The 13,873-nt window shown below is 31.4% G+C and overlaps 1 protein-coding gene across 1 annotated transcript; it reads right to left on the bottom strand.

Moving 5' to 3' along the window:
* Positions 1-4,749: 4,749 nt before the first annotated feature.
* Positions 4,750-13,770, bottom strand: LOC130900990 (NAD-dependent protein deacetylase Sirt6). The gene is made up of 6 exons (XM_057812025.1): positions 13,588-13,770; positions 13,405-13,532; positions 13,098-13,340; positions 11,136-11,312; positions 9,121-9,244; positions 4,750-5,284 (listed from the first exon to the last, which is right to left on the bottom strand). Exons 1-6 carry the CDS (start codon positions 13,651-13,653, stop codon positions 4,808-4,810), a joined length of 1,215 nt encoding a protein of 404 aa, XP_057668008.1. The 5' UTR covers positions 13,654-13,770; the 3' UTR covers positions 4,750-4,807.
* Between the last annotated feature and the right edge of the window lie 103 nt (positions 13,771-13,873).

The raw sequence follows: 13,873 nt of genomic DNA, 5'->3' as shown, positions 1-13,873 counted from the left end.
TGGTTACATCCACCTCTAAAGTCATAAAAAATTATCATATGAAAATAATCGCGATTTAATTTCTTTTTTTGATCAAGATGAATATTTCAAGTATCTGTAGACATTTCAAATAGCACTCGTATGGCAACACGTTCACCATTAAAAATGTCAAACTTTATGATGGGAATGTCAGATTTCATTCATTCATTCACATTTCAAAACTTAAGTAGCAGCCCTCTTATCAGTGAAAGAACCAGAAAAAAAGTTGGATATAAGCACTAATTTGAAATTATTTGTGTTTTTAATTTCTGCGTATAATCTCTTAGCTCTTATGTTTACATAACAAGAGGGTGGTTTTGCGGAAGAGTAACTTCCAATGAAAAATTTACTCATTTCAGTATTCGTAGTCCAGCGAATTTTCAAATTTTTCAAAATATCCAAAAAATAATCTGTCAGAAGGTCCATAACCTCATTTGTATGAAACGGCATACGCCTTCATTATATCGTTAATTCGACAATCGCTATGTGTAAATGTATGATTACTACCAACTATTTCTAGAGGGATTACATTCAGTCCCAGATGCGAAAATGGAGAACCTAATTCTATAGCTTTCCTTGGCTTGTGACGAACTAAAATACGACTTTCTATCGGGAAATTACTTGAAATTCTACTCCATTTCGTCTTGAAATAGGTAAATTTTCTAAGTTATTTTAAGCTTGACAACTTGACAACTGCGTGAACACTATTTCAAATAACTCCAAATGGTATACTAGTGATGAAGTATTTGTAGCATTTGACGCTCATAAAAAATATGGAAAACGAACTTCAATAAGTCATCCAAGCATTCACACTTTTTTGTTTGCTACTACATATTTCGTTTCGTAACAATAGTAATAGATTTATTTTGAACAAAAATAAAAGTTTATAATAAAAAAATGTCAAGTATTCATGAACTAACCTGTTACTCTTGAACGTATCGTGTGTTCCATATTGATTCGCTTTTATAAAGGAATTTATTTTTTTAAAAATATAGGGAATATTTAGAAATTGTGATAGAAGTTAGCTTCCGGCTTGTCCTTAATATAGCTAATATAATTACTTCTACGAGCGACTCTATGAATCCAAAAATTCACTCAATTTCACTTAGCCTTTATTTCATTACGCGATCACATAGTGACATTTCACCAGGTATATTTTTGACGTTTTCAAAATTTTGAAGACTATTAAGATGACCCACTAAATTTTCCTATTTCTATTCTATCAAACATTCCGATACAATAGAATGAGAAAGAACTGAAATGATCAACTAATTTTTTCATTTTAGATTACTACCAAATCTCCTTTTCACGATATTTACATGTTTTGTGCTCTGTATAGCTGTTTTTCTTTGAACATCAGTTTGTCAATTGAAAAGTTTGATTTTTATGACGACTTATCGTTGCTATTGACAGCGTCAGTAAAAGTACATTTACCATAGATTTAAAATTAACGATAGAAAAAACTACATGTAACACATCACTCAATAAGTCGTGTGAGTAACTAAGAAAAACACATTTTTTGCCAAAAATCGGTTTTATTCATCAATATAATCTCCTTCATAAGCAATACAATCATTCCAACGCTTCTCGATGCCCTGCTTGTAGAAGGATTTGGCTTTTCCTCAAAATAGGCTTCAATTTCAATAGTTGCTTTTTCATTTGGGCTGAATGTCTTACCGGCGGGCATTTTTTTGAGATCAGCGAATAGCCAGTAGTCACTGGGAGTCAGATTTCGACTATACGATAGATGAAGAAACAATTCGAAGTATAATTCATGCAATTTAACCATCATTGCCATCAAACTGTGAATTGGTGTCAGAATTATAGAAAAACGTATAAAATGAAAAAAATACGTGAGAAAGTTGTAAAATGGCTACGAACGTTGCAGTATCTGTAATAAAGCCTCCAGCTAACCTACAAATTGACTCGGACAAATCAACATGCCAGAAAAAGTTGTTACAACAGTTTGACTGGTATACTATTGCTGTTCAATTAAATAAAAAGCTAGCTGAAGTCCAAGCAGCAACATTTATGGCAGTGATAGGCTCTGAAGCAATCGAAATATACAACAATTTTGTTTTAAAAACAACTTGCGAACGATTAAGACAAGCTTAAAGAGTTTTTCGCACCAAAAACGAATATATCGTTTGAAATATAAAAATATAAAATTTTACAAAACTAGAATAAAAATTCAAGCCAGCAAATGGGAATTTGCGAACTTAAAATGGAACAATAGTTTATCGCTGTTGCTTATTTTTACATACTTAAGTAAAATTTATCCATTTATGGTAGAAATCTCCAGTCCCCAAAATAACATTGTCCTCCACCACCAAAGATTTTCTTAGGAAACAGTAGGATAGTTCGTATTGATTCGCGTTATCAACACCACCAATTGAAGTCGAGTAGTTAACAACATTTTCTGGCTTTTCCACATTCTGCGGTTCACCTCCTTTTACAAATCTTGTTTTTGTAATGAATCCAGCGCTATCACTAGTTCTTAACAGCGTTACCACCTTTTTATTTTTTCAATATCATCGTTTCTCCCTTTTTATAAGAGATAAATTTATTTTTACCGAATTTGGTATGGATCTTTATGGTATGCCCTTGCGATTGATTGTTGTAATACACAGTTTTTGAGTCAGCCAAAACGTATATGGGTATGCCCTATTTTATAGACTTATTCGGGTTGTAGGTTATAAAATTAATTTTACCTTTAAATTTTATTATCGATTCTTCGACACATATATCTGATCCTGGTATAAAATATTCCGCAAATTTTGAATTAATATATTTATAAAACTACTGGACCGTTGAATTCGTGTCTGTTTTTGTTCATTAGAAAACAATGGTACTTTGATATTTGCACTAGAAGACCAATATTTCTGTAAATTTAGCAAAATGTCCTATATTCAAAATTACACCGATAAAGGTCCATCATTATTGATTTTTTCTATCATCCCATCAAGTCATTCATTCTTTTTCTTTTATCAATTGCATTTGCTCTATTCCTTTTCCTTTCATATTCGTCCCTTCTTTGTTCATCGTTTTTTTTTCAGACATTTTGTTTTCGCTGTTTTTTTTGTTCTCTTGCCTCCTCACACTCAGGGTCATACCATTCTTTATCTTTCTTTTTTCCTTTCTCTCTGCTTAATGTCACTTCTGGCGTTTTTGCAATATTGATTTTTTTTTCTCCCCACGTTTCGTTAATTTTTTTTTGTCTATTGAGTAACTTTCCGTGATCTTAGTTTATTCTTCTTCTCTTCCTTTTTTAGTTTTCCTGCGTCCCACTTTTTTGTACTTTTCTAGTTCTAGGTTTTTTATTTTGGCCATTACAACATAGTGATCTGTGTCTGCCTGCGCTCCTCTGTATGTTCTTGTGTCCGTTGATTTCCTGCTAATTAATAAACACATCATATTCATTATTTCTGCCACTTGGGCTAGCATGTACCCATTGACGTTAGTTTCATGATGGATCGTTTCTTTTTCATTTATTATCAAACTTCGTAGGTAATTTTCTTTCCATGGTTGTGCCGTCTCCAAGTAATATTATCTCGTATCTTTTTGGTATTTCCTCTCCTACTTGATTTAACTCTTAATAGAAGTAATCTTTTTCCTTTTCTTGTGTCATCTCTGTTGGTGCATATATATTGATAACTGTAACATATTTGTTCTTTATTTTCAGTCACAAAGTTGCTATTCTTCCATTTACTGGTCTAAAATCTACTATGCTATTTTCCATTTCTTTCCTTACGTAGAATCCTACTACCTCATTTTCACTTTATGGTTCCTTCCGTGAAATACAGCTTAAAAAATTGTAGTGGTTCTTCGATGTCGAGAACTTGTGGCCCTGATACTGATTTCCTGTTGAAGAATTTATTTTTTGTAGGGGAATGTCACTTCCAGTGATATCACTCCATGCATTGCTGTCTACATTTGGCGTTTTTTCATCCTCTGAATTAGATTCAATACTTTCAATTCTTTTTTTTTTCTACTAACTACTATCACGTCACTATCGTCACCATCTGTTCCCAAATGATCTTCTAATAGTATTTCACTCAAATCGTCACCAAGTAACGCAAAATTGAAATCATCTTAATTCACAATTAACATAAAAATTTTCGCCTTTGCATCATCAATACACTCAGGGTTGTAACGTTATAAAGAAAATAAAGTAAATTACTTAAAATAATGTGAACTTATCATAAACATTTTGAGATAAATCGGTTAATGTTAGCAATTTAACGTCGCAAATACGGCGACCAACGGATTGCAAAGGGTTGATTTATAGTCTAACCGCTATGGTAGTACTGTTATAACTATATTATCTGAAAACAGAAAAATTGAGCATGTTGCACTTAAAAATTGCTTATTTCAAGTTTACATGTTTATCATCATCAACGTTCGAGTTATAATGTATATATATATATATATATATATATATATATATATATATATATATATATATATATATATATATATATATATATATATATATATAAAGATCGAAACGTTGGCATTTTAAAAAACTCTTAGACCAACAAAAAACGCCATTCTAAACTACATACTAGGAAGGACAATAATAACAGCAATGATTGCTTATTTCTGTAAATTCATTGTCTAGTCATGAATAAAAATGGATATAAGGCAATGAAAAACAGTACCAATCAACATTTGTGGTTCCTCCGTATGAGTTTGATGTTGGTAGAAGAGTTAAGAAAATAAAATTACCTATTTTAAGAATATTTTATTTGTAAGAATATAAACCTAAATATATCACTTATCATAAAGTTTATTGAACAATGTGCTGTTGGTCTGCGTTCTTTGTATCCCTTAAATTTAGGAATTCTTTGTCAACTGAATGATCTAAATCAGATTTTGCAATAATTATCTTTTTCTCTTCAATAGAATTTTCATTTTTAGTGTTGTCCGCTTTTTTTCTAATTTTAATTTCAGATTTAATGATATTTTCTCTATTTACATAACTCCCTTTTGATAATTTTTTAATTTTTGGTTTAATCTTTGAATTATTTAAAAGTTTTTCTTCCGATTTTCGTTTTTTGTAATATTTCACCAATTTATCATATTCTAATTTAATTGTGTTTATATCTGGCTTTGAAATGTTCCATTCTATCACAGAATTTGGCAGTTGATTTTTGGTGGGATCTATATCAAACGAATAATCTGGTATTTCTAAATTAAGCTTTTTCATCACTTTTGTTAACACGTCATCGACATAGGTGTTAATTATTAGATCCGCTTTCTTATCCTAAAACAATAAAATGAATTACTTGGCATCAAAATTCATCACATATAATGTGTGCACATAGTCTCTCAGCTATGATAAAACTAATGCTAGAATTCAAAGCATATAGAATCATATCTAACATTTTAAGAAAATATACTACATATTATACTAATATCATAAAGCTGGCGAGTTTATTCAGTTGAGGACACTAACAGTGCAAATTATAAAATGATTGAGTTAATTTGAAACAATTTCAATTTATCCACATAAACCAAAATTAATTTTCACCCCTCAATGCAAATTATAAAATGATTGAGTTAATTTAAGACAATTTCAAATTATCCCTGTAAACCAAAATAATTTACACCCCTCAATGTAAATTACAAAATGATTGAATTAATTCATGACAATTTCAATTCAATGCAATTAGTTTGAATGGAAAAAAATTAGTTTTGGATAACCTGTTAGTCGAAGAATGCTACAAAACATCAAGCTATGATTAACAATAGTGGGGTATCAATGGGAGCTTCTGTTGCATATGCTGTGTAAATAATTAGGCCTCGGTCTCCTATTAAATGATGCATGCGACGTCCGACTTGAACGTAAACGTTCCAATCGACGTCTGAACGCCAGGCACAGCTTCAGCGGTCAATATAGCTCATATTTTTGATTTGATAATTATTATATAAATGAATTCATGTTTTCTACATTAATAATGAAATATCAATAATTATATATGACATAACTCTGTTTACACCACCACTACACAAAAACACACACATCAGAGACTGCAACTAAACAGTTCAGCTTGAGTCTCTGACGTGCGTCAGACAGTGTAATTGTGAGTTTTAGTGTATTGGTAGTATAAACAGTGTGTTCAGTATGAATATCACCAACGGTTCCGGAAATTCCCACTTATATAAGACATGTTCTTTAGAAAACATTAATAGAACATTCGAAAACTCGGTTATCGAAACGCGCGTCAGGTATTGTAATTGTGAATATTGGTGTAGTAATGGTATAAACAGTGCATTCAAACAGTCCTGGAACAAATTATTAGACGCACTGTATTTTTTTAATAATTTTATGTTTCTTGAGTGTTTTTATACCGTTATTGTATATTTGAACTATAATATGATGTGAATGTTTCAAATCTGACATTGACATAATAAAATTTGACATTTCTAATGGTGAACGTACTTAGAATGTGTTGGCATACGAGTGCTATTTGAGTTGTTTACAGATACTTGAAACAATTTGGTAATTTTGTTAGTGAAGTTCACTATTTAGATGGTACGAGGATGTATTGATATCTAGTTAGCCTAGACCAGTTCCATGCATAAACAAAATATTGCGTTACCATAGCAACGAACAATAACTTATTAGAAGTGTCAGTGTAAAGTTTGACGTCAAAAAAGTAAACCAGAGTTACGCAATGAATTAAAACAGGAAAGATGTCCACCAAAATTGTGAAAATAGAAAAATTAAAGTATTGAGCCGTCATCAAGTACCTGTATTTAAAAGGGTTAAGAGTTAAGCAGATTTACAAAGATATGTTTAATACCCTTGGCGATCACTATCCTTCGTAGGAAAGGAAGGCCAGTTTCTATGTCAGTCCCCGAAAATATCAAGGCAGTTCTTGACATGATTTTATCAGATCGTCGAATTGAGCTAAAACTAAAAAAAAAGCTAAAAATATCTGTAGCACTGAATATTTCATACGAATGCGTTCATCATTTAGTTCACGTCAATTTAGACATGAGAAAAACTACTGCAAAATGGATCCACAAATGTTTGAATGTTAACCAAAAGCGTGCAAGGGCAGAAGCATCGCGTTTGATATGTGCTTGATTTGAAAACGATGTAGACTTCTTAAACCGAATTGTTACTATGGATGAGACTTGGGTACATTTCTACGATCCAGAAAAAAACAAAAATCGTTGGAATGGCGACACTCTGGTTCTCCAAGTCCTAAGAAGTTTCGTGTCCTTAAATTTGCTGGAAAAGTCCTTGCTTCAGTTTTTTGGGATTGCCATGGAGTTATCATGATTGATTTTTTTGGATAAGGGTAGAACAATAACTGGAGATTACTATTCGACATTACTGACCACTCTACGGTCAGTAATTAAAGAGAAAAGACGCGGAAAGCTATCCAAAGGTGTTTTTGCAGTTCAACGCCCTTGCACACAAATCTCATGTTGCCATGCAAAAAATTCGTGATTGAGGTCCAAAACCGTCAGTCCATAAGTTTAGTTTGATATTGTTTCTTGCTTAATTCGGTAAAACTGTTATTCTGTAGCAAATCCCGCCACATCCTAGTGTATTTTGAGATCAGAGTTGAGGTTTAATTGCAATATCCTCCAAGTATAAAGGCAGTCACGCCATTTTCAGTTTCAAAATCCGCCAAAACCAAATCGGCCAATAGGAGAGTCTAGTTTAGTTGTTTACCCTTTATGCTTCATTTTCCACAGAGTGTTTGGCTCGATTAAGAAAGGTTTGGATAGCTATTCCCAAGCCAGAAGAGTATGAGGAAGTTCTAGGGAAACATGGAACCGTTCATCATGTTGAAGATTGGAAGTCTGAATTTGAAAAAGTGCAAAAAAACCTGAACTTGTGGCACTTCAAGTTCAATCTATCAAAAAGGATTATGTTTAAAAAGAACAAGAAGAAAAATAACATTCTGGTGCAGAGTGAAGTCTTCTATAGAACTGAAACTTGTCAAGGAAAATCTGCCACAAAAACCAAAGTTTAATATGTCTCACATAAACCCAAAAGCCATCAACAAGGGGGTTAGCCACAAAACTGCAAAAATTAATGTTATTGCGAAACTGCTAACAAAGCACTTTGGACAAAGATGGAGAAATCACGAGACCCAAAAATATTATCGAGATTTGGAAAACCAAGAAGACAAAGGTCTCAACAACGAAGAAGATGAAAACATTATTGTTGATGAGGAAATTGATACAGATATTGTGTGTTATAGTATTACAATAAAGACTACTTTTTACAAAACATTGAATTTCATTTTATGATACTTTAGAATACTTTTTGTAATAATCAAAGTCAATATTTTTTACTCAATATTTGTTTTACTACGCTACATAATTAAAGTAAAAATTTAATTAGTGCAGCCTAAGCTTATTTTTGTTCCAAATCCCGCCAACCCTAATCTTCGTATCAAAATCCGATAAGTCCAAATATTGATTTTAAATTTTTCTAAATATTTATGAAACTATTTTGGGAATCTCAATCATGCATTGTCTCTGTTATAAAGAAAAAATTATCGATTTTTTGGTAAAAAAAATTAATAATTTCTTATGATTGGTCTATTTTCTCCACTTTTCCGAAAATTTCTTGAGATGAACTTGGCAGATTTTGATTCTAGGCGCCTCAAATATTACATTTTGTTTCATGTCTATTTTTCCCACAAGCAAAGTTCCAAAGTTTGGGTATTTCACAACACTATATTACACAAAACAAAGAACATTTTTGCTACTGTCGGCGTCGGCTCGGGTGACGAAAAACAGGGGATGGAGGCGATGGAAAGCTTCACTACCACATTGTTAATTATGTATGCTAGTTTTAGAGGAAATCTCGACGTTTGACAATTTTTTTGGAAGCCGGGAGGACAAACTACAAAAAGGAGAGCATGTCCTCCTAAAACCGGACGTCTGGTCACCATGCATGCAACTATGTATTTTACAATGGGTAAATGTTGTTCTTGTGTCAGTTATTTCTACAAAATTTGAATATTGTTTATTGATTGATTGATTGAATCATTAATTGTGATTTATTTGAAAAAAAATCATGAAAATTAATACACATAATATGATATAGAAAATATAATAATTACGTACATGTTTCGTAGGTTGGAGGTTGACAATAACCACTTTCCCACCGTATTTTTGGCATCTTAAAGGCAGGTTACCACTAGGAACTATCTGAAGCGTAGTTCCCAAGCATATATTGAGATCAGCAAGACTGGAAATCAGAATATACAATTACCTTCTATTTGATTAACACTTTCGTTGTAGAAGAGGTATTATACCTCCTAGCTGTGTTTTCCCAACTACGGACGAAGTAATATGCCTCATTTACTACGCCATTGACATATGCAGTTCAGATAAACAAACAGATACGAAGTTTTCTTGTCTTAACAATCCCTTCAGTGAGGTCAAAACTCTCATAAAGTGATCTCCATTTGGAAGTTAAATTATTCAATTAAAAAATATTAATAATTGCGAGTAAATGTCAAAAAATATCAAAATGGAATATATTGTATATATGGTTATTAGCAGTAGGTAAATAAGGAATATTTAATTTTAAATACGATTATTTTTTCAAATTTTAAGTATTAGTTTTATATAAATTATGACTGTAAATTAGCAGAGCACAGTGTTTCTTAACCAGATTTGAATGAAAATTACTTGAACATCTTTGATCTACGTATGAACTTAAACTAGAGCACTAATGCAACATTTTAAGCCTAATCAGAAAATCAGTTTCCTGAATTTCTGGAAAATAATAGAGGTTTGAATTGTTTTTCCGAAAATTTCTTTATATTTTTGATTTGATAATTATTATATAAATGAATTCATGTTTTCTACATTTATATTTCATCAATGTGATATTGGAGTCATGAGGCAACGACAGTTTAAGATGGATTTCCAAGTTTAAATATTTTTTTTTGCATTCTTCAATACATTCTTTGTACTTCTCATAATTTCACTTTGAAACAAGCGTCAATGACTTTGTTGAACCTTTGAAATACTTCGAAGAAATAAATGAGTTTCTTCTCAATATTTCTATTTTATTAAGCAACACTTTACATGAATTTCCCTTTAAAGCTGGAGAACCATGCGTGATCTCACTAATTTCACTTTTAAACGCATCAACGACTTCTACGTATTTCAAACAATTCAATGTGTTTTTTGTCAAGATCGATATATACCGTAAATACATGAAATTACGTCCCAATCATATTCCACATAAACGTTTTTTTATCAATTCCCGAAATGAAAAGTGCATGGTCCAAGCTACTAGTGTAAATACGTTCGCTAAAATCTCGTATTAAATTGCAACATTTCTGAATTTGGAGAATTCCTATACACAGGTCACTGCTTCAGGAGATCATCTGCAACATTTCTTTCAGATAATACTAATAATATTATATTATTACCATGCTTCCGTATCTATATTTTTATATTTTGTACATGATTATATTCAACGCGGGCAATCGGAAATCATTCTATATGTGAATATTTGAGGAACAATCAAAAGAATTATATTACTTTTCATTGATATTTCATTATTAACACAAAAAGGTGAGTTCCATTCATTTATATGATTAAATCGAAAATAAAAAAAAATTCGAAAAAACAATTCAAACCCATATTATTTTCCAAAAGCTCGGGAAACCGATTTTCTGAATAGGTTTAAAAACATTGCATTTGTGCTTTAGAGTAAGTGTATACGTAGATCAAAGTCATTGAAGTAATTTTCATTTAAGTCTGGTAAGGAACATCATGAGAGGTATATATTTACAATAATAATAATAATAATTTGATCTAAACTCATTCTACTTTTTTAATAGAGTTCCTGAGGTTGAAGTCGATGGGTGTCAAGGGCATGGACGAGACACCATCGGAAGTATCGGTTCTTGCAGGCTTAGCATTGGTGGGCCTGAACCAACAAATTAAATGTAAAATTTCACTAAGAAATAATTTATCCTGTGTAGGAGATTGGGAGGAAAGATCATGGTCAGATTAAAAATAAAAAATGATTCACGTATTTAAGATAACACCAGGTTTTGCTGCTCATATTTTGAAGATTTTATATTTTATATGACTACTAAAGTGTAACAATTATTTACCTGGAGTGATAATCTGACATTTCAAGATCATTTTCGGGTAAATTATCTTCCCAGTCCAAAATAGTGTCATACAATTTACCTCTACATGTACGCCCCCTTAACATTGATGATCTTTTGCAGTCTTCATTTAAACATTTTTTGCCAACAGTTGTTGTAGCTTCAGATCTAACAAATTGCCTGAAAAAATATTATATTGAACAGTAAATAATTGAAAAAAAGCCTATAGAAAGATAATAAACCAAGCCCGTGCTAGCCTGGAGTGACAGAGGAACATTTCCCTCTACGCCTTCGCCTTGAAGGTAAAACTGCGTCCTCTTTTCATCAAAAAAAATATACGATTTTTGTGTATTGTGTATTAACTTGACAGAAAACTGGACATTGAGCACTTTTGACACTTTCCACTGTGAACTAACTGCATTTTTACAAAAGTTTCCCTTATCAGCTTAGTTTAACCCTATAGTTAGAAGCAACACTACAGGATTGCTTAGTAAGTTCCTAGACTTTGAGACAATAGTTATTGCTATGACTTTTCTGCAGATATTCAAAGTAACTACATCATATTATCACCAAACAAAAAATATTGACTTTACTCAAGCCTAAAAACTAATAGTCAGCAATAGTAAGACTGAATACCTTCGAGACAGGTTCAACAGAGCACTAGAAGCAGCAAAGATGTTCATTGCTAAATTTAATGAAAAGGTTGAGGAGCCCTCAAAATTTGAGGATCTGAAAGATTTGTTTATTGAAACCAATTTCAATAAACTTCTTCATCTCCTGAAAATTCTTTGAGTATAAATGTCTTTAACTGGATTATAAACACAATAAATCAAACAATGGAAAACTATTATACAAAGATAAGCTCAGAGAAAAATCATATCATTTGCGAATGTTTGGCTCAGTATAAGCAGGCAATCAATTGTGGGTCAGTCCACATCAATTCAACCAAAAAATAATAATTTTTTCACCAAACACTTTAGATTTTTATGAAATTTGTTACATTTGTTCTATATTTAGAGATGAATAACACTACCAAATTTTGAATTTTTACCTCACATACTTTTTGAGTTATGGCACTTTTAAGTTATTTTGTTTCTCATATTCCAAACCTTGGATAGTGCCAAGTAAATATTGTATTAGAATAGGAAAAAAATTCTCATTTACTTATTTGACACCCTACCTTGGTGAAATCTTCAAGGTAGGTTCTTATAAGTATAAGGATTGAAAAAATATATAACAGAATCGTAAGTTAAACATAAAATAATTTCAAATTAAATATCTCAAAAAGAGGATGGGATAATCAAGAATTTTTTCCCCTTAAATTATCTGCATTAAATGGATAACCTTCAAATACAGCAAATAGTGAACTATGATCTACAAACAATAAAATTAACAAATTGTACCCATTTATTGGAACCAAGAGAACTTTCACATTGCTCGTAATTAATATATTGTAACTTGCAATGGCCTAAAAATAGAAGAAAATACACAAGAATTTTATTTTATTGATTTAAAACCAATTTCATACAGATAATTTTGGGGAAAAAAATTCTTGATTATCTCATCCTCTTTTTGAGATATTTAATTTTATGCTGAGCCATGTTTACATTTTCAATATTTTAAAAAGTCCAAAATATATTTTTTTACATAACTTTATGTTTAAGTTAGGGTTCTGTTGTATATTTTTTTCAATTCCTTATACTTATAAGAGCCTACCTTGAAAATTTCACCAAGATTGAGTGTCAAATAAGTGATTGAGATGTTTTTTCAAAATATGAGAAAAGATAAAACTTTAAATTACCATAACTCAAAAAGTATGTAACAAGTAGTAATCTACTAATGCCAGGGATTCTCCAGTTCTCTCCTCTGAATAGCTGGCGCCCCCATCACTCCAGTCCCCCGCCCTTTCCACGTACCCAGCACGAGCCTGTAATAAACTATAGTTCAGAAAATTCAATGTTTTACCTTTCACAAGTATTACATTGTCCAACAAACATATTTCCATGTAATTCTGCAATATTCTGCCTAGATAAACCACTCCTTAAATGAAGTCCATCAATATTCTGACTTATAACATACTGCACAATGTTCTTCTCTATTAAAGATTTAATAGCCATATGAGTTTTGGTAGGTTTTGCATCATTAAAAGAGATATTAATATTTGGTTTTTTTCCTTGCTTTTCCAATGTCCATACCCCACTTGGACCTCTTTAAAAATGTGTTTTTATGGTGACACGAAATTAAAAATACCATATAAAAAAGTTGCACTCACCGAAAATCTGGAATGCCAGCAGAAGTACTAATACCTGCACCAGTATGTACAACTATATGTTTTGAGTCTTTCATCCACTGTACCAAAAGCTCACATTTTTCATTGACTTTTTCTTCAGAATCGAATTTCTAATAGAAGAATGCGGTAATAAAATATAAATATTGTTAATTATAAAAATCTTACCTCCGGTGTACCCAATATACCTTTATTTTCATATTCTGACAGACCGTCTGCATAATTACACGACATTTTAAAAAAAACTCATAAACTAATTGTAAACGGGTGAATTATGTACATTATTGTTTACGATAATGTATAATAAACAATACAAAGATGTGTAACCTCTAAGTTTATATCCTGGCATTTGCCACTATTGCCAACAGTTCTATAATACTTTCACTATGAAACGATTCTCATCACAAAAAATCAAAATAGTTACTATAATTATCTTTTAATGATATAATTATGT

Source organism: Diorhabda carinulata, chromosome X (assembly GCF_026250575.1).
Source record: "Diorhabda carinulata isolate Delta chromosome X, icDioCari1.1, whole genome shotgun sequence".
Classification (NCBI taxonomy): domain Eukaryota; kingdom Metazoa; phylum Arthropoda; class Insecta; order Coleoptera; family Chrysomelidae; genus Diorhabda; species Diorhabda carinulata.
This window is presented reverse-complemented; position numbering and strand designations above follow the sequence as displayed.